Below are 21210 nucleotides of genomic sequence, written 5' to 3' on the forward strand. Positions count from 1 at the left end.
GCTATTAGCCCCACTCCGACAGATCCCCATGTCTACACGTCCCCACCTGGTAGCTGTACACGTATCTATTTGTTCCCCGCACATGCGCACCCCCCCACCCCGGGCAGTGTCAGGGGCCCGGCGCTCGCAGCCCCCCGACACGGCCCAGACCCGCACCCCCAGCCCAAGGCCCAACCCCACGTGGTCCCGCAGGCGCCACGTGCTCGGCCTCATCCCCAACCCCCACACCCAGCCCAATCAGCGCGCGGACGCCTAACATCGCGCTCCCCCATTGGCTCTCTCTCCCCCCCTCGACACTTCCCTGGAACGCGCTTCCCCATTGGCCAGCGGCGAAAGCTGCGCGGATTGGCTCGGCGCCGTCTGGGGGCAGCCGCGCCGATTGGGCTCCTACCCCGCGCGGGGGCGGGCTGGGCCGCGGAGCGGGTTGCGATTGGCTCCGACCGGACGCGGGGGGCGGGGCGAAAGGCGGAGGTTGGGAGGGGCGCGGAGACGCCGCGCTCACTCCGTCGTTGCAGGCCGAGGCGCCAGTCGCAGCCTCCCGCGTCGCCGCCATCATGGTCAAGCTCGCCAAGGTGAGGCCGGGCCCGGCCTGGCCCTGCTCCCGCGCCCGGCCGCGGGGAGGGGAAGCGAAGGGCGAGACGCCGGTGGGGGGGGGCGGCCACGTGGTGTCTCCGCGCACGTGGCCCCCCCCCGGGCCGGGCCGGGCCTCGTGGTGTGGGCCGCAGAGGGGGTGGGGGCGGGAAACGGCACCTTGTAGACTGATTCGACCAGGGCACACGTGTTAGAGGGGCAGGCCTGGATGGGGCCTAGTCTGGGTGGGAGCAAATTTATCCTGAAATTGGTGAAGGTTTTTGTTCGCCCCCCCGTGTCCCGGGGCCAGTTGCGGGGCCCTAACTCGCCTAACACGCGGGCTCCGTTCCCGTCTCCCAGAACGCGAAGAATCAAGTCAAGCAGAAAAAAGCGCTGCCGCCGCCTCCCAAGAACGTGGACGACAGTGAGGAAGAGGAGTCTTCTGAGGAGGAAGAGAGCAGCAGCGAGGAGGAGGTGATCGCCCTTCTCTCGCGCCTTTTTTTGCAGCCAAGCGTTTCGTTCCTCAAGTCGCTTCATCGTTCCCAAGATGGGGGGAGGGGGACACTTAATCTTTCCCTAAACCAAGGCGGGGGGGAAATTGCTTAATCCTTTTTTAAATGGAGGGTGGCAGAAGCAGAGCCATTATTTGACAAGGGGTATTTTGCGTCTTGCTAAATAACCTTAAACCTTACAGGGGGTTCACCTTTTTGGCTGCATGGCTCCAAAAGTGCATCTAGTCCTGTGGTACTAGGCAGGGCCAGGATGTGGTCTGTAGGCTACGGGTTGAGCATCTCTTGTGTAGTCTTTTGTATCCATCCTCCATAAAGTTGGATGCTCTGATTAGCCTCCATCCCCCCCACCCCCCAAGTTTTGCAGAGCATCACCAAGGACACTGTTGATAGCCAGCTTGCTAATGGCTCTGAAAATTGGCACTTCTAGGACATGATTTGTCTTGGAGTTGCTGTATCATCACGCCTGTTCATTCCCATAACACAGCATGTTCAGCTGTAACGTGCTTGTTCCTAATCTGTGTGCAAATGAAGGGTAGCTGTTACAGCCAGTGTGACTTGGCCCTTGGGCAGGAAGGCCAAACTTCCAGCTTTCTAGAGACTTTGGCACATGGTCTCATTTGTGGGTTGTGACTTTGGTAGCTGACAATTTGAAACCAACTTTTTGAAGCACGTGTAGGAGTTGCTTAATCATTCCTCACTTGGTGTTTCTTTCTCTAAGGTGGTGGTCCCTCAGAAGAAAGTAGTTGTGAAAGCAGCAGGCACACCTGGCAAAAAAGCAGCTGCAGCTACCCCTCCTGGAAAAAAGTCTGCCCCTCCTGCTAAGAAGGTAGTGACTCCACCAGCGAAGAAGGCTGCTGCTCCAGCCAAAGGAGCGAAAAATGGAAAAAATGCCAAGAAAGAGGAGAGTGAGGAAGAGGAAGATGATGACAGCGAGGGAGATGAAGAGGATTCTGGTAAGACAACAGTCATGCAGTTCTTAACCTTTTTAGTCTCAAGCCACCTGTAATTCTTAGGAATTGAGTGGTACCCCATTCAGAAACTAATTTCTTTATTGCAGTGCTTAACACCTTGCAGATGGCACAGGCAGGCATAGATTCATAGATTGTAAAGGGCTGGAAGGGACCTCACAAGATGATTGAGTCCAGCCCCGCCTGCCCTTAGCTGCTTATCTCCTCACACTTTTTGCAGTACCTCAAGGTGCCTGACCACACGGGTTGGGAATCACCAAGCTATCAGTAGTTTAGCTATCTTCAGCGAGTACACTAAGATGGTCCAGTCCAGCTGCTTGTGCATTTTCCATCGCAGCTCTGTGATGTAGTTCCTCACAAGTGGCACAGGTCTGGCATAGCCTCAAGATGGAGGCAGTGAAAGAGAGATAAGCAAGTTAATGGTGGAGCTGTATGGAAGCACATGGCATTGGCTCTGTTAGTATTATGTGATGCTTAAACTGACAACTAGCTCTCTGTTTCCAGAGCTTCTAACTGGATCCAAGTTGGTGAGATGTTAAAGTTTCAGTCAAGGCTGTAGTAACAATAATGTGCTTGGTCGTAGTTTGCAGAACACAGAGTAATTGGCTATTGTTACAGATGAGTCTGAGGAGGAAGAGGAAGTCCCAGTGCCTCTGAAGCTTGCAGCCAAAAAACCTGTAGCTGTACCAGCCAAAAAACTGGTCGCTGTCCCAGCGAAGCAAGAGTCTGAAGAGGAAGAAGATGATGATGAGGATGATGATGAAGAGGATGGTATGTAGGCTGTGCTTGGTGTGACAGGGCTGAGATTAGGAGCACATGGTTTGAATTGGTGTGACTTGCTAAGAGGGTGCCAAAAGACTCCTTCTTAACTTTGCATTTTTAAAGCCAACTACTCATCTGTCCCACTTAGGTCTAAACTAGTTTTTATGGGGCTGCAAGAGCTTAGTGACGGAGGAGTGGTTAACATGTTACTAGTGAGTTAGTGCTTGCAGAGCTTCTTACTGTTGGTAGGACTTGTGGTATCATGGGTGGCACATATGGGCCCCCAGCCAAAATTGGTTCATGCTAGGTATGGAGATGCTTTAAGAGTTCTTTTTTAGATCTCGCAGGCTTAAATGAACAAGATGAGTTGTGTCCTATTCCCCTCAAAAGGGGAATGAGGTGAAGTTTCCTTGGCATTGCACAAAATTACAGTTTGTGTTCTAACATCTCTTATCACTTCAGACTCTGAGGAGGACGAGGCCATGGACATCACCCCAGTTCAAGTGAAAAAAGCAGCTCTAGTGAAGGCGGCTGCTGCTGCAGTAGCCAAGGCAGAATCTGAAGAGGAAGATGATGAGGACGATGACGACGACGACGATGATGATGAAGAAGATGACGACGAGGATGATGATGACGAAGATGAAGAGGATGAGGGGGGAAGTGAGTTGAACGTAGCTGTGTGCGAATTTGTGCTGTGCAGTAGCACACTGCTGTTTTCTAGAGCAGTTACAATTCTTGAGCAAGTTGTGCCTGAAGTCCTTGATTTGCATAAAACTGGAACTGATGAAAAGTGTTTGAAATGATGATGTGGTGGAAATCACACATGAGCGTTTCTCAAGATAGTCAAGTACTGATCCAGTTTGAAAGACTGGTTATCACTGGTGCCTTAGACCTTGGCTTGTATTTCAGCATCTTCCTGCCTTTCCCTCTGTTCCATAGAGCCTGTGAAGGAAGCACCTGGGAAACGAAAGAAAGAAATGGCCAATCAAAAGAGTGGCCCAGAAGTTAAGAAAAAGAAAACAAGTGAAGGTAAGTTAGAGAAGCAGCAGTCTGAAAAAGCTTCCTGAGTCTCCAGCTTAGCTCTTAAAGCACTTCTTCCCAAGTGTGAAACCCTGCTGGATGGGGGGTTTGTACAAAGGCTTTGACTGCTGGGGGCTGGTCAGCACAGGTGATGAGTACTAGGGACTTAATACTGAAGTCTGATGTCAGGTTTTTTTTAAATCTGATGTGCTGAAGTCTGGTGCAGTCAGTGAGTTACACCAGCGTTGTATTTAAGACGTATAACTTAACTATAGTGTGTGCGTGTGGTTTTTTTTTTTTTTATTTAAAGAAAATGCTGAAGCTTTCTCCCTCTTCGTTGGAAATCTGGACCCCAACAAGGACCTGGAGGAGCTGAAGACTGGCATCAAGGATTTCTTTGGCAAGAAGAACCTAACAGTCTTGCAAGTCAGAATCGGCACATCCAAGTAAGTTCTCTGCTAAACCTCTGCCTGCTGATGTTTGGAGTGGTCAATATAAATTGCAGGTGTACTTGATTAGCAGGCGAACATGAAATGGAAGAGGAATAGTTGGAGAGCGTGCAAAACTGCCTGAGAAGGTGTGACTGCTCAAAGAGGTGGGGTTTCCCCTGCAGCACATGTTATTTCATTTGATAGTCGCTGCCTCCTAGTCCTGTGGCTTTTTTCTAAGCATACCTGTCAGGCAGAGTAAAGCGTCCAAGTGAGTTTAACCAGGGAAACATAGAACAAGAGTCACTCAAATTTTCGATTCCCTTAAAGCAGTGGTGTCAAACATTCAGCTTGCAATGGTGTTCAGTCTGTCTGGCTGGTAATCCTGTACTTCTGAGGTATCAGAAGTTGACAGTGTGGCCTGTTGGATATGCTCACATGGTAGCAAGCCCCCAGGCTGACTTTGGTGTCCAGCCACTGGCCCCTTGCTGCTGCCTAAACGTGCCCCCACCTTTCACCTAGCCTGTGTTGCTGCCTGAGTACAGACCTACCACGGTTGTGTTTTTCCCCCTTGGTGCTGAGCACTGGGGGGGAAGAGCCAGAGGGCACTACTTTTTTTTTTTTTTTTAAATTCCCTTAGGCAGGGGTGGCCAACCCGTGGCACAGGCTTCCTCCTGTATGGCACACACATCAGGGAAAGAGCACAGTGGCAGATAGGGTTGGGAGCAGGCAGCAAAGTAACAGGTCAGGCAGGGAGCACAGGGCTGGGAGCAGAAAATGGGGTAACAGATCGGGCAAGAGAAGGGGATTGTGGCACTTGAGGAAGGTGTGGAGCAAACTTGTGGCATGCCTGCCAAAAGGTTGGCCCCTAATGCCATCTAAGAATGCTTTCCATCTCTTGTCTAGCAGCAGCTGTAAACTTTAATGGCTTCTGTGAAAGCTGCTTCCTGTGCTTAACTCTTCAATAGCAGTCCCTCCTGGGGATGACTTCCATAATGTCCTTTGGTACAAAGTCAAAAGATCAGTGTAGATTTTAATGCCTCTCCTTTTCAGGCGGTTTGGCTACGTTGATTTCTCATCAGCTGATGACCTGGAGAAAGCTCTCAAGTTCAATGGGAAGAAGCTCATGGGCTCAGAAATGAAACTGGACAAAGCAAGGACTAAAGAAAGCCAGAAAGAAAATAAGAAAGGTAGGAAACCATTTTGGTTCTTTGAACCTTTGCATTGGTCAGTGCAGTCAATTATACATTACTGCTGATATGCTCTTAGCAGTGCTTCTTTGGAAGCCAGTCTGCTAAAATCTTTTTATTGTCCTTCTAAGTTTCAAAGAAGAACTGGTAAAAGCACTTCAGTGTCTGAGAAAGTATTTAAGTTAACATTTTTTTGATCAAGTTCTGGCTGTAATCATCTGTCTGTCTCTGTTAAAATATGAAGTTCTCATCAAAAGGATTTAAATCCTTTTTCAGTTTTATCTGAACTGTGCATGTTTTAAGTCTGCTTCATGGCCTGGTAAATCTCAGACTAATACTCCTTGTGCCACATCTGTGAAAGTAGAATCTTGAGGAACAACGGAGGCATTGGGGAGGAAAGGAACTAGCTTTACTGACGCAGATAATTTTATCTTTCTCATTGTGGAACCTGGATTTTGTTTGTGCACAAATACCTTCTTAACTTTCGAGTAGCTCTTAATCTGTATATACACCATATTTACTGATGCCCATAAATATACAGCTTTATGTGGTGCTCTTCTTGGTCTAATTCTGAATGGCCTTATCTTGGTGTTTGGAGCTGATGTGATGCTTTAAAGTGAACAGGGTCTGTTACTACCTTTTCAGCATATTAGCAAGGCTGTACATTTTGTGTTTTCTTATTGTAGAGAGAGATGCCAGAACAATCTTTGTGAAGAACCTACCTTACCATGTAACCCAAGATGAAATTAAGGAAGTATTTGAAAATGCATTGGAGGTCCGGCTAGTTCCTGGCAAGGGCGGGACCAGTAAAGGGTAGGTAGCTGTGGTAGTTCTTAACCACCAGCCTGTTTTACATGTAAGCTTCTAGTGCAGCTCTCTTCTTTACCTTGGATTAATGTCTCTGCTGTTTCAAAACCTACCTCAAAAAATAAGCGAGAGAACACCTACTCAAAGTAAAACAGTGATTCAGTTCTTAATGCATTTGGCAGCTCAGAAGAAATATTGTTAATATGCTCTCCTTCATTTCAGAATTGCTTACATAGAGTTTAAAACAGAAGCTGAAGCAGACAAAGCACTGGAGGAGAAACAGGGCACTGAAATTGATGGCCGTGCTATAATCCTAGACTACACGGGGGAGAAGAGCCAGCAAAAAACTCAGAAAGGTATTTACAGGGCCCGATGATGCATGCAGGCTGCCATGATGACAGTTTTGCCAAGTGTCTTGTGCTTGCTTCACTAGCAGATGCTTTTCTTGCATGGTTCTCCTCTTGCCTTCCCATTGCTAACATTTCATGGGTTTTTTTTGTTTGTTTTGTTTTTTTTTAAATCCTGTGTTCTGAAAATGATTGATTGGGCTGGGGAAATTGCACCATCAATCTTTTGACCAGTGGGGGCCAGTCTTTTTGGCGGACATGCTACTAATTGGCCCCACACCTACCCCAACCACCATTCTAGTCCCCTCTCCCTGCCCAATCTGATGCTTTGCGTTTTTTGTTGGCTCACCCTGCCCGTCTTCTGCTCGTGTTCTGCTCCCTGCCTTAGTTGCCCTTTTGCTGCCTGTCCCCTCCTTCATCTTTAGGGCAGGGGTGGGCAAAATGCAGCCCGCCAAGCTATTCTATCCGGCCCGTGGGGCCCCTGAAAAATGTAGAAAATTAATATTTCGCTGCCCCTGGCTGCCTGTCACGTGGCCCTTGATGGCTTGCCAAAACTCAGTAAGCAGCCCTGCACCCGAAATAATTGCCTGCCGTGTGCTAGAGCCTTGAAAATCTGTACATGTATCACCCCTCCCCCCCCCCAACACCGTTGTTTTTATGCAGAAAAGTCTGTAAGTGTGGAGATCTCAGTTGTGCATTTGTCTCCCTGTGTAGGTGGCATGGGAGGAGGAGAGTCCAAGACCCTCATTCTGAACAACCTTGCATACAGTGCAACAGAAGAAACTCTTCAAGAAGTGTTTGAAAAAGCTTCATCTATCAGAATGCCACAAAATGAACAAGGAAGGCCTAGGGGGTATGTAAGAGTTGACTACGGTTTTTTGTTCTCTGTTTGGGTAACATTAATTTTAAAGAATGCATATGATGTAATAGTGATCCAGCATACAGGAACAAGGCTCCTGACTTAATGCTTTTCTCTTCTATTAGCTTTGCATTTATAGAATTTTCTACAGTTGAAGATGCTAAAGAAGCTTTGAACTCCTGTAACAACACAGACATTGATGGCAGACAGATCAGATTAGAATTTACCACGCCAGGAGGACAGAAAAGGGACTTTGGCGCCAGGGGAGGATTTAATCGTAAGTGCTCTGTGCTTTATCCTTTGACCTTTTTTTCTCTTTTCTGTGAGATGCTTGTGGTTCACCCATGAAAATTTAAATTCTGTTGTCCGAGACCTGGATAGATGATGTGGAAGGACCTGCTTTCTTGAGAGCTGGTGCTGGAGGTGATGACTGATTATCTGAGATACTGATGAAAATTATCACAGAAATCCTAGTTAGTCAATACTGATCCAGCTTTACTGGTTACAGCTTAGTTAGGAAAATGAGTCAGTTTTTGTGAGTGTCTTCTGTTGAACCAATTTGCTGCCTGGTGTAGTGTCATTGCTTTAGCTATCAGAAATGAGGTAGAGGGCTATGCCACCTCAGCATCGTCATGTAATATTGTGGTGGATACTCATGGATTCCTGGACAATTCAAGCTGTCCATATTGCCAACTGGGCACAATACCTGTTTGCCTAAGCTCCCCTTATGGATGATAGGGCTTGATGGGAAGCTGGCTCTCAGAAACCTGCTTCCAGACAGAAACGTTACAATGTGGGGGATTTACAAGTGGGTTTTCTTTCTTTTAGAACAAAGCAAAACGCTGTTTGTCAAAGGTCTTTCTGAGGATACAACAGAGGAGACATTGAGAGAGTCGTTTGAGGGCTCCATAAAAGCCAGAATAGTCACGGACAGAGACACTGGATCTTCCAAAGGGTATGTCGCATCCTAATCTGCCTGAGAGGAAATTTTCCTCTTGGAAAAGGGTCTCAATCCATTGCCATCCAGATCGATCTTGGCAAGTCATTACCTTGAACAAAACACCGCATACCTCTTTGCCTTTGGTAACCTTGAGATGTTCTGTTGCTCCTTCTCAATGAGCTCCTTCCTGCCATAAAATCAGTGGCAGTCTATGGATTCGCACGAGAAGAACATTAAAAGCTCAGTGCTGGCTTATTCACTTTCTGGTCTTGTCAGATAACGTGATTAGCTATGGCTGGACACTTGACTTGACTTGCTACTGACGAACAGGCAACACTATGCTTATAGCATTTGTTATCAGATAATAAAGTTATGGAGATGTGGGACTCCTAGACAGCCGGCCAGTGTTAATTGTGCCTCACCTACCAACAGATGTTGCATGCCAGGGCTTTGTACTCCATGCCAGGGCTTTGTACTCTGCTGCTTTTTCTTCGTGCTCCTTACACAGGTTAAGAAAACTGAACTATTGTCATAAACTTGTCAGGCTTTATCTCTGGTGCAGTGCTGAGTACAGCAAGTGCATTTGGACCTGAAGACACTGCCAAAAGGTGTAGTCTATTGATTGAGCACAGCATATGAACCAAGATCTGGCATTCAGTTCCAGCTCTGTCCTCATCCAGATAAAGGCAGAGGGCACGTGGTGTTGTGTGTCTTTAAGATGGAGAATCTACCATGTGTAGTGATGGATGCGGTAGTGAAACCCCCTTGTGTCCATCTAGCTACTTAATGCACATACATAAAATTGCCAAGTGTGAGCAAATTGAATTTTGAAAAACCAAGGCATTAGAGAATGATTCTAGGCTAAGTGTATTGGGAAAGGTGCCTGAGTTTCTGTCATCTTTAGATTCATCCATTAAAGATGCCAGAAGGCTGAGCAGGTTGACTTGCAGGGCTGTGTTCAGTGGCCATTGCAGTCATGGCTGAGCTCTCGTCTTGCCTCTGTAGGTTTGGTTTTGTGGACTTCAGTTCCCCAGAAGAGGCCAAAGCGGCTAAGGAAGCTATGGAGGATGGCGAGATTGATGGGAACAAAGTCACGCTGGATTTCGCCAAGCCCAAGGGTGACGGTCCGCGTGGCGGTGGATTCGGCGGCGGATTTGGGGGCCGTGGAGGCAGAGGTGGCCGGGGCGGCCGTGGTGGATTTGGTGGCAGAGGTGGTGGTCGAGGATTTGGAGGTAGGTGATCTATTGAGCCATGTGTTCAGGGCTCACTGGGTTTGCCCGCTTGCTTTGGACAGCAGCGCAAGAGCCCCAGCAAACGATGGAGCTGCTTATGTTGAATATAGCACGTTGTGACCTGCCCAGATAGGAATCCAGGAGGGCATTACGGCTGTTGGGTTTGTGCAGACATGACTTTGCTTTCTAATCACCTCTTAAATCTGCTTCCAGGCAGAGGAGGAAGCTTCCGGGGAGGCAGAGGAGGAGGAGGTGATCACAAGCCCCAGGGGAAGAAGATCAAATTTGACGACTAAACTTTCCCTTTCCCCCTCTCCTCTCTGAGACACTCTGAAAGGACTCCGGGGTTTTTATTCTCCCCTTGTTATTGACGGAGCCTCCCGAGGACATTCCAAGATGCAAAGCAGTACTGAGAGCCACTTGGAAAGCAGCAAACTTCATTTCAAGGAAGAGCACCATTTTGAATGGTGACTTTCAAAGGAACATTTTAAAGAAATGAGCAGTAGATGTGGGAGTTCCCCTTGTCTGTGAGTTGTCATTGAATTATTATAACCTTTTACCCATGTACAAAAATATTTTTTTTCCTATTAACTTCTGTAGCATTTTTTTTTTGCTGTAAAAATGCACAGCGTTTTATCATGATTTGTGCCTCGGCGCACTGCCTCGGGCAGATTAAAGGGCCTCGACTGGTGCCTGGTTTCTGCTATTCAGAAAGGGGAGGAGGGGAGCAAGCAGTTGGGGGCAGGGGAGAGGGGGATCTTCCTTTTGGTAGGAATAGCGCCAGCCTTCTGCCATCCTATCTGATTTTTTTTCAGCTGCCTTCTCCCCTATACATGTTGCTGATAAGCACCTGAACTTGGAGGTGTAGTCGGAAGGAGGACTGCTGAGGCTTTACACTAACTACATACGCAGCTCTCTTTGCCCTTGCTTTTTAAGCCAGTATATCTTATTCTCATGTGGCCATTTTAAGAAGAGTTTTGCATATCAGGCATGCAGCAGCTATCACTTTCAGACATCTGGACAGCAGTGTCCGGTCTGCTTAATTGGCGGCTGTGTGTTTCTGGGCGTTCACCCCCTGCTAGGCATCCAAGTGTGAATGGGGGCAGTGACTGGAGAGTCAGTGGGTCACACAGGTAGCAGAGGTACAGGCATACTGGATGAAAATCAAGTTGTCTAGGACGGGGATTCCCAACCCCTGGCGGAGCCAGGCCGCAAAGGGTTGGCTGCCGGTCTGCCAGACCGGAAGTGACTGTGGACTGGAAGTGACCAGCATGCTGCGGACTGGCAGCCTCCTTGGGGTCATCAAGGGGGTTGACTAGCCCGGCCATGGCTTGCTAGGCCGCAGTTTTACCTATCCTCAGCATAAAAAGATTGGGAACCCTTGCTCTAGGCCTGCAAGTGACAGGAGCTATGTGCTAAGAGCCCATGAGGGTTGGACCTACTTAGGGCAAAGACATCCTGTGCCACAGAGACTGTTAGGTCTGGAAATGAGTGGCTACTTCGTTATTTCTAAAGCAGGCCTGCCTCGGCCTTCCATTTGTGTGGAATCTCCTGACAAGGAGTCCTGAGCACCACCATGCAAAGGTGATAGTGCAGATTATTCAGGCTCTCACCAGGCACCACAGCCCCTCATCTAACATTTGGCTTAAATGCAGGTGGTCATGAGAGAGTGGTTACTCTAGAAGGCTGGGGTCCCCTCCCCAAACTCTTCCTTCCTAAAACCAGCCTGCTGGTGATCTCACTATAGCCTCAGTGGGGCTGTGCCCCTTGGCCTCATCCATGTGGAGATGGTGACAGGTGCTGCAAGCAAGTTGAAGGCTCTTCTGTTCCTGGTTACCCCAGGGATGGGGCTGCGGTGTGATATTTGGGTGATGGTATAAAGCCCTAGTTCCAAGGGATTCCCTGGCAACTGCAAGGAAGGAAGGAGCTTGTCCTGGCCCCGGCCCTGGGGCAAAGCTGCTGCAGCAGGCAGTCTCCAAGATGTCTTCCTAATATTCATACACTTCTGCCCCCTGCCCATTTACTACGGCTTGAGTTGTACAACATATGAGCCTGTCTCCCAGCCAGGCAGCTGGAAATGCTGTGCTTATGGCTTTGAAGTGAGTGATAGCAGCATATGCTTGTACACAGCCCTGTGCTGAACACCTGCTGGTACCAGCTGCCCATGGAAAAGTGGAAACTTCCCTGCGTCCCAGGGCAGTGTCTCCTGTTGCAGCGTAGTGCTGGATGTAAGCCTGACCTGGACTTTTACCTGGCGGTTTGAGGGCAGCTTGTGGGTTTACCTGCTGAAGCTTCTGCTTTCCAGTGCAGCCTGCATCGCTGTACATGGCTCAAAGTGCATCCAAGTCAGGGCTGGCCCTTGGGGTTAAACTGGAGCCTCTGGACCTCATCTGCCTATTGCTGCTATCAATTCAAGCTAGTGGCAGGGGGATAAGGGGGGATAGCAACCATTCCCTGACTCCAGCAGCCACCCTGGTGCCACTGGAGTCGAGTTGTCTGTTGGGTTAAATCATAGCAGTAGCGTGTCTCCGCCCCACCTTGTTGCAGGCCGGTAGTTGTACTGGCAGATGGTAGGTATCCACCTGGGCAAAGAGCTGTGCTTCTCCATACTGCCCTTCCAACACTTGTCCCCACACTGCTGGGTCAGCTGCTTTGAAGTACTTGCTGAACGGGTACCAAGCTCACGGGGGCACCCTAGAGCCGTGTTTTCCGTATGGAGAAATAGGAGTCAAGATCTACTTGTGCCAGTCATGCAGCCAGCGCCTGTCTCTGGACTACTGGCCCTGAGCTTGGGCAGGAGGGCAGTGTCCTTCGCTTCTTGCCATGACACTGCTGGCAGCCTTCAAATCTGGGCCTCTGCCAGCTCAGGGCAGGGTGGTGGGGAGGTACCGTGCTTCCATACAGGGCCAGGGACTGCTTGCCCCTGCACGGACATGTGGGCAGATGCTCCCCCCTCCATTGCACCACATCTCTGGCAGCTCCCCTGTGGCTGTACTGTACAGGTCCTCTCCTGGCCCATGCCTGTGCTGGGTGAGGCAGAAGAAGCTGGGGCAAGGAGGGTGGCTTGGGGACAGTGGCAGCTGCTGTAGCAAGGTGCAGGGCCAGCTGTGGGTCTCGTTAACATTTCACAGGGGCTAGTGGGGTGGTGCAGCCCCAGGTAGCAGCTTCTGGTGCTAGAGCGGCTGGTGACAACTGAGCATGGTCCCTCTTGCACTGATGCTCTGGGGATGCACAAGTGCCCCGTGTGCAGGGACTTGGAGGTGGTTGTGTTGTCAGCCCCAGGGTGACGAGGGGAGGACGAGCTCTGCTTTGAGGGTGGCCGGGCAGGTCCCAGGTGACAGCTGCAGTTGCCTGCCTCAGGCCCGGCCCTGCGATGGCCTGGTGCGGAGGGTGATTTGGGCTTCAGCCATCTTAGGTGATACGGGCTGCGGCACGGGAGAGCTGGGCTGGCAAATGGTTGCAAAAGCCCCGCTGCGCTGGCCTGCAGGGGCACTAGGTGGCAGCACCGGCTTTGCAGCCAGCTGCTGCCGTATGTCCCGGGTTCGCGTGTCGACGTGGGCTGGCAAATGGAGAGCAGCTCCTGGTGCCAGCGCCTGGTTCCCTTTGCCCGGGAGTGGAAGGGAGGGGTCAGCCGTCCTGGGCAGAGATGAGGGGAGCCGCAGCCTTGGGCTAAGTCAAGCAGCAGGCACTGTGGAGTTGCGCCTTGTAGATGACCCCAAGGAGGTGTGCAGTCTGTATGTGTACCCAGTCTGTGCGGGTGAATGTATATGCACTGTACACAGTCGGCAGTCTGTGTGTATGTACCATGCACGTGTGTGCGTACAAGCTCTGTGTGTAGACACTGTGTACACAAGGTGAGTGTGAGTATACACGTATGTATGGACACTGCGTTGTTTGTGCAAGCTATATATGTGTGTGTATGGTATATAGCTGTGTATGTGTGCACACAAGCTGTGTGTATGTATATACACTGTGTGTGTGTGTACAGTGTTTATAAACACTACACAGTCTATACACTGTACACTATTTGTGCACATGTGTACACATGCACTATATGTAGGGACAGTTAAAAGTTTGTGATGGATGTGTTTGTGTACAATGTGTGCGCGTGCACCCACATGTGCAACAAGCTTTCATGAACTGTCCCAGCCCAGGCAGGGCTAGTAGCTGCCGAGTTACAGCAACCCTTGGCTTTGCCTTGACAAGGTCTCGGGGCCCTTCAGTCCCCCTGAGATTTGGGAGGGCAACACAGGGTACGCAGGCAATCCAGGAAGGTTTTGGAGAGCCTTGGGGCCGGTTTCCAGGTGCAAGTGCTGGAGCAGCCAACTAGGGGCCCTGCTCTTCTTGCCCCGCTGCTCGCAGATGGGTGAGTTGGAGGGGGATGGAGAAGTGGATGGCAACTTGGGCAGCAGTGACCACGAGAGGATTGAGTTCAGGATCCTGAGGACAGGAAGGCTGGAGAGCAGCAGAGTAAGGACCCTGGACTTGAGAAAAGCAGACTTTGCACTTAGGGAACTCATGGGCAGGATCTCCTGGGAAGCTGGTCGGCGGGGAGAGGGGTCCGGGAGAGCTGGCGGCACTGGAAAGAAGCCTTACTGAGAGTGCAGGACCAAACCATCCCCATGGGCAGGGAGACTAGCAAGTGTGGCAGAAGACCAGGGTGGCTTAGCAGGGAACTCTTCAGTAAACTACGTCACAAAAAGGAAGCTTATAAGAAATGGAAACTTGGATAAATACCTAGGGAGGAGTATAAGAGCATTGCTCAGGGATGAAGTCAGGAAGGCCGTAGTGCAATTGGAGTTGCAGCGAGCAAGGGATGTGAAGGGAAACAAGGGTTTCTACAAGTATGTCGGTAGCAAAAGGAGGATCAGGGAAAGCGGGGGAGGCAACCTAGTGACAAGATGCAGAAAAGGCTGAAGTGGTCAATGCTTTCTTTACCTCAGTCTTCACAGGCAAGGTCAGGTCACAGACTAGAGCACCAGGGAACTCCAGAGCAGTCAGCCTCACCCCAGGCCCTGGAAAAATCATGGAGCAGATCCTCGAGGAATTCATTGTGAAGCACTCGGAGGAGAAGGTGATCAGGAACCATCAGGATGGATTCACTGGAGCATTGATCTCATATATAGAATACAGCCCTCTGTATATACTGCTCGCACAAAGGCTTTGCTAAACCGCTGGCACACTAGCCAGTTGTGCAGACCCATGACCAGGGCCATCCCTGGGGGAGGTGAATCAGGGCAACCATCCTGGACCCAGCGCTTTGGGAGACCCCGCAGAGCTGGGCGGAGCAGTGACTCGCATCCAGCTGCTTGCTATCCCCCCCCACACTGACGACATCGATGGTGGTGGCAGCTTCTTCAGGACAGGGGCCCGTGGGATCAGAGCACCACATGGGCTGATTTGCCCCGGGCTCTGCACCCTGCTCAGGGTGGTGAAGCATTGGAACAGGTCACCCAGAGAGGTGGTGCAGTCTCCATCCTTGGAGGTTTTGAAGACCCAGGTAGACAAAGCCTTGGCTGGGATGATGTTGCTGGGGCTGGTCCTGCTTGGAGCAGGGGGTTGGACTGGATGCAACCTCCCGAGGTCCCGTCCACCCCCATAGTTTATGATGAGAATAGGACCAGCTTTCCCATGGCTGAAGCAAAAGCTGTTTCCTGTTTCTGATCATCCCCGAGGAGACAGCCACTGTGCAACGACTCAGCTGGCGCATCTACACCTGGCCATACCGTGCATTTGTTACTGCACCATCATTTAGTACTTCCTTTTGGACGGCACAGTAACAGCCCGTGCTGCCCTGTGCCTGCCAGGCACGGCTATTTTTTACTGCTACGTCACCATAGGAATGCACTGTACAGACTCCGGCAACATAGCGATAGCGTCACAGGTTTTGCCAAGACACTCCAGCACTGCAGCATACCGCTATCGCCTCGCAGCGTCTGGTGTTGACACCCGCTGCGATGCTGCTCTGGTTTCCTCTCCTGCATCTGCTTTTCTTCAGTGCCACACAAGCCTGGGCTGACCCCTCAAATGGGTGCACCCGGGGTCCACATGGCCTGTAAGTAACCCCGGGCACAGTCCTCAGCCGCCTTGTTTCTATCAGCAATGCTTCCCCCTTATATACGTGTGTGTGTGTGTGTGTGTGTCTGTGTGTGTGTGTATATATATACACACACACACACATACACATACTGCCAGCACAAAGGCTTTTCTAAAGCACCGGCACACTAGCTGTTACCTTGTGCCTTGTTCTAGCGTGCACACCCATGACACATTAATACTGGTGCAATTTGCCTTTACCCGGGGACAGGCTTTCTTTCTTACAGGACCTCCTCCGGCGGGCTTTAGACTAAGTTCATCCAGGGATGGGGATCCACAGGAGCAAGAGACAACTCAACCGGGTGTAGGACCTGCCCAGGTAAGCGCTCAGGTATACACCAAGGGACCAGTTGTCTCTCAGGAAGGGGGGTGCCCAGGGCTCCCACAGGGGGATTAAGGCATCTCTTCACTAATGCCAGAAGCCTGGGGAACAAGCAGGAGGAGCTTGCTCTCCTGCTTGCAAGTAGTAAACTTGACCTGTCTGGCCTAGTGGAGACATGGTGGGATGAAACATTTGACTGGGCAGTAGACATAGAGGGCTATAGGTTGTTTAGAAGAGATAGGAAGGGGGAAAAAGGTGCATGGGGGGTAGTGCTCTGTGTCAGGGACCAGTATACCAGCTCTACCTGCCAAATGGGACCAGAAGAAGGCTTAACTGAGACCCTGTGGGTCAAACTTCAAGGAGGGCGGGAGGAGAGGGATCTGGCGGTAGGGGTTTACTACAGGCCACCACATCAGGAGGAAGAGCTGGATCTGGACTTCTCCAGGCAGCTGGGGGAGGCCGTGCGTGCAAAGATGTTGTGCTCATGGGGGATATGAATTATCCTGACATCAACTGGGAGGGGCAGTCGGGCAGGTTGAGCCACTCACGAAGGCTCCTGACGTGCATCCAGGACCTGCACCTCGTGCAGGAGGTGCTCGTCCCCACGAGGCAAACGCCATCCTGGATCTGGTGTTAGCCCCTGGGGACGACCTGGGGGAGGTGCTAGTACAAGGGAGGTTGGGGACAGTGATCATGAAATGATCCCATTTGCTATTCAGAGGAAGGTGGGGAGGGGAACTAGCACAGGGCAAATGCTTGACTTTAGGAAAGCCAACTTCAATGTGCTCAGGGCAGTAGTCAGGGAGGCACTCGGAGCCCGGGGGGTGGCTAGTCTGGGGGTCCAGGAAAGGTGGTCCCTCCTCAAGGAGGCTATCCTTGGGGCGCAGCAGGATGCAACTCGTCTGCTCAGGAAGGCGGGAAAAGGGTCCAAGAAAACTTCATGGCCGAGCGTGGATATCCAGGCTGGCCTGAGGGCAAAGAAAAAAGCGTACTGGCGGTGGAAGCAGGGGGCAGGGAGCAAGGAGGAGTACACCTCCCTGCCCCGAGCTTGCAGGGATTTGGTGAGGAAGGCGAAAGCAGCACTGGCGCTCAGATTCGCTTTTGGGATTAAGGATGACAAAAAGTCCTTCGAGTATATAGGTAGCAAGAAGACGTCTTGGGGTCACATTGGACCCCTACGGGGCGGGGCAGGGCAGTGGGTGACACGCGCGAGAGAAGGCCGAACTCTGCAACAAGGTCTTTGCCTCTGTGTCCCTGTCCGCTGACAACGGGGCGCTCTCGGGTGACAGCGCAGAGAGGCCCGGGAAGGCTGTGAGTCCCCCGACTGTTAGTTCAGACCTAGTTAAGGATAGCTGGAGGGCTTAGATGTGTCCAAGTCGGTGGGTCCAGAGGACCTTCATCCGCGGGTGCTGAGGGGGTTGGCTGGTGTCACTGCGGAGCCATTGGCACGGCTGCTCGAGGACGCCTGGTGCTCGGGCCAAGTCCCTGAGGACTGGAAAAGGGCCAGTGTGGTCCCTATTTTCAGGAAGGGGAGGAAGGAAGAGCCTGGCAACTACAGGCCAGTCAGCCTCACTTCTGTCCTGGGGAAGGTCTTTGAAAAAATGATCAAGGGCCACATTTGTGAGAGCCCTGCAGGGGAAGGGATGTTGAGGGGTCACCAGCACGGGTTCGTGCCAGGCCGATCCTGCCCGACCAACCTGGTCTCTTCCTATGACCAGGGAACAAAGAGCCTAGATGGGAAGGAGGAAGTCCATGTCTTCTCTTGGACTTCCAGAAGGCTTCGACGTGGTGTCCCCCCAATTCTGGTGGGCAAGCTGAGGGGCTGCAGCATGGACGAATGCACAGTCACCTGGGTGGCAAACTGGCTCCAGGGGCGCACCCAGAGGTGGTGGTGGACGGGTCGGTGTCGACCTGGGGGGTGTGCGTGGCGGGGTCCCCCAGGGCTCGGTCCTGGGGCCGGTGCTGTTCAACATCTGCATCGGCGACCTGGACGAGGGGGTGGCGAGCGCCCTGCTCAAGTTCACTGGTGACACCGAGCTGTGGGGTAAAGTGAATACGCCGGCAGGCAGGGACCGCGTCCAGGCAGAGCTGGAGAGGTTGGAGAAGTGGGCGGATCTGAACAGGATGCGGTTCAACAAGGACAAGTGCAGGGTGCTGCACCTGGGGAGAGGGAACCAGCATTACGGTTATAGGTGAGGGGCTGCCCCTCTCAGCACAGGGGCAGAGAGGGATCTTGCAGTCAGGGTTGACTTGAGGATGAATACGAGTCGCCAGTGCAACGAAGCAATAGGCAGAGCCACCCGCACCCTGTCCTGCATCAACAGGGGCATCACTACCAGGTCCAGAGAGGCCTTGCTCCCCCACTATGCAGCGCTGGTCCGGCCGCAGCCGGAGTCCTGTGTCCAGCCCTTGGCGTCACACTTCAGGAGGGGCGTGGGGAGCCTGGAGAGGGTCCAGAGGAGGCCACTCGCATGGTCGAGGGCCTCCGTGGCCAGCCCTACGAGGAGAGGCGGAGGGACCTGAATCTCTTCAGTCTCCGCAAGAGGAGACTGAGGGGGATCTTGTGGCTGCTACAACCTTATCGGGGCTCGGGGAAAGTCTGTTCCCCAGGGCCCCCCTTGGGGTCACCAGGAACAACGGCCACAAGCTGAGGGAGGAGAGGTTAGGTTGGATATTAGGAAGAACGACTTCACTTCACGGTAAGGGTGGCCAGAGCCTGGAATAGGCTGCCCAGAGCGGTGGTGCTCTCACCTTCCCTGGGGATCTTCAAGAGGAGACTGGACAGGCACCCGGCTGGGGTCTTATGACCCCTCCACCCCCAGTGCTGCTTTCTGCCCGTGGCAGGGGGTCGGACTCGATGATCTGTCCAGGTCCCTCCCGACTCAGTGATTCTGTGACTGTGACAGGATAGTGGTCTTCAGAGCGGCTGCCAAGAAGAAGAGGGACAACTTTTGTCTCTTGCTGCAGAGAGAAGGGTACAGCCCAATGAATGGCTTGAAGCTGGCTGAGCTTGCAGATCGGGAATAACTTCTTCACTGTTCGAGCAGGGAGGCGGTGGACTAGATGCCCAGGGCAGGCGTGGACTCTATCGCTGGAGGTGCTCGCCAGGGGTTGGGCAGCCACCGGTCAGGGATGATCGAGGCGCAGTGAAGCCTGTCTTCTACCATGGGCATTTCCCAGGCTTCCAGGTTTTGCTGCTTGCCCCGTGGTGCTGGGAAGGAATTTGTTTCTTCTTTTGTTACTACCGGGTGTTTTTAAGCCTTCCTCGGAAGCACTGGGTGTTGCTGCAGCCCAGGCTGGGACTTTGCCTGAGCTGTCCCAATGCTCCTGCTGATATTTAAACCCGTAGGTGCCTGGCCAGAGGGTCTTGTACCCCTGCTCAGGGTCAGACTGATGCCACTTCAGGGATCAGGAAGGCATTCCAGCCCTTGCTCAGACTGGCTTGGACTCTGGGAGATTTTGCCCCGCTCCGTAGTGGAGGCACAGCTCTCCCTGGCAGCTCTCAGGTCTATTTTTACACCCTGTGCAGCAGCAGGATGATGGCTACTGTTGTCCCCCTGCTTTACCTGGGGCAGGTTTGGGTGCCCTGCCTTGCCGTTGTATCAGGGTTGACAGTGTCGTTTTATTGATAAATTAGCTAATGGATTTGCTGGGATGGTTTGAATAGGGGTGATCCTGCTTCAGGCAGGGGTTGGACTAGATGGAGCTCCCTGCCGACAACACATCTCTGACTCTAGGTGCAGCCTTAGGCCAGTGTAAGTCTCCCCCCTCTGGGGGGTAACTACCTCTGGGTCATCAGTAGCTACACACACGTATAAGTTGCCCTGGTGCACCCGTCATGTGTCTGCAGCTGCCGTCAGCTTATAACTGGGGGGCCAGAGGGGTTCAATGCAGCTAGGGTATTACCAGTTCCCTTCATATGAGGTGTTGTAACAGCATAACCCCCCCGGGTGAGAGGATCATCTATCCTATCTGGACACCCGTGGAGCGCCCATCAGCGTACAGCCCAGTGCAAGTCACGCCGGTGCAGATAATCTGCAGATGAAATGACCTGTTGCAACCTCAGCTTCAACTCTACTATGAAACATGAACTTGCAGTTCAACCCCGGAGAACTTTTACAATCTTTTCTCCAAACGCCTGCTGTAGAAAGGATGTGGCCAGAAAGCTTGCAATTAAAGCTTGCCGAGATCCAGTTGGTCTAACCACATGATTCAACTACATGTCTTCCTGTCACTCGGTTGCCACCTTTATGTCCTGGGTCACACATACATTTCTGAGGAAGTTTTCACATTCCTCAGCTGTTTCCGCACATCGCTTGCTCCTTCTTCCATAACTGGTAGGGCGGGCAGGGGGTGTTGTCCTGCGGGGCCAGGCCAACTCTCAGGATCTCAAAATTGCGCTGTTAGATGGGAGAGTATGACACAATTGCACATATTCACACACAACGCTCAATTAGGCACATGCACACACACTAGGCGCATGCACACACTACCAACTCAGGCACATGTGCATCCAAGATCACCAGTTTAAGTGCACGCACACCTAGCACCTACATTGAACACCTGCAAGAGTAAATTGGATGCTTACCTTGCTGGGATCCTATGACCCCAGCTGACTTCCTGCCCTTTGGGCAGGGGGCTGGACTCGATCTCCCGAGGTTCCTTCCAGCCCTGATGTCTATGAAATGTATGAAATTCAAGCACACACACACCATGAACACCAAAAAATAAGCAAAAATCAGTACCCGCACTCCCAATACATGTACACGGATTACTAATTCATACACCACGCATACGATGATATATATATTTGCCAGTTCACACCACACACCTACACACACAGGTGAGTTCCTGACTTGGGTGGTGCGGTGTGCATGTGTGTGCTTGGGGGACTTGGGGTGTCTAGGGTGCTTGGTGACTATGGGAGGGGGAATTAAGGGTCAAAGATTTCCGGAAGGACGGGAAGGAGGGAGCTGGATGGGGGTTAAGATGAGGGAGAGAAAAATAAGAGCGTGACAGTTGCTGGGGCCGGGATTAGAACTGGCCCCAGGTCTAGGATCCGCAGACAGATTCAATTTTTAGAGCGGGTGTTTCCAATGATTTGTCTCGTACCTTTATGCTATTCATATGTATTTAAACTGTGACAACTTCCAACAG

The 21210-nt window shown here is 51.7% G+C and overlaps 1 protein-coding gene and 3 non-coding genes across 4 annotated transcripts; all 4 read left to right on the plus strand.

Annotated features, from left to right (window-relative positions):
- The first annotated feature begins 435 nt into the window (after positions 1-435).
- Positions 436-10326, plus strand: NUCLEOLIN (nucleolin multifunctional protein). The gene is made up of 15 exons (XM_090053291.1): positions 436-572; positions 931-1044; positions 1801-2035; positions 2669-2821; positions 3275-3472; positions 3752-3841; positions 4143-4278; positions 5314-5450; positions 6137-6263; positions 6480-6613; positions 7319-7457; positions 7589-7740; positions 8292-8418; positions 9409-9635; positions 9849-10326. The coding sequence occupies exons 1-15, from the start codon at positions 555-557 to the stop codon at positions 9929-9931; spliced, it is 2070 nt and encodes a 689-aa protein (XP_089909417.1). The 5' UTR covers positions 436-554; the 3' UTR covers positions 9932-10326.
- LOC149863222 (small nucleolar RNA SNORD82) lies at positions 3974-4043 on the plus strand. Its single transcript, XR_016443375.1, has one exon. It is a non-coding gene; the product is annotated as a small nucleolar RNA SNORD82 (small nucleolar RNA).
- On the plus strand, positions 7882-7956 carry LOC149863223 (small nucleolar RNA SNORD20). Its single transcript, XR_016443380.1, has one exon. It is a non-coding gene; the product is annotated as a small nucleolar RNA SNORD20 (small nucleolar RNA).
- On the plus strand, positions 8570-8708 carry LOC149863224 (small nucleolar RNA SNORA75). The gene has a single exon (XR_016443373.1). It is a non-coding gene; the product is annotated as a small nucleolar RNA SNORA75 (small nucleolar RNA).
- Positions 10327-21210: the final 10884 nt, after the last annotated feature.

This window comes from Crocodylus siamensis, chromosome 6, assembly GCF_052110815.1.
Source record: "Crocodylus siamensis isolate JL-2025a chromosome 6, ASM5211081v1, whole genome shotgun sequence".
Classification (NCBI taxonomy): domain Eukaryota; kingdom Metazoa; phylum Chordata; order Crocodylia; family Crocodylidae; genus Crocodylus; species Crocodylus siamensis.

Coding starts and splice junctions, on each gene's coding strand:
- NUCLEOLIN (XM_090053291.1), top strand. Junction 2,822..3,274: donor GGATGATGATGAAGAGGATG/GTATGTAGGCTG, acceptor TTATCACTTCAG/ACTCTGAGGAGGACGAGGCC. Junction 8,419..9,408: donor GACACTGGATCTTCCAAAGG/GTATGTCGCATC, acceptor TTGCCTCTGTAG/GTTTGGTTTTGTGGACTTCA.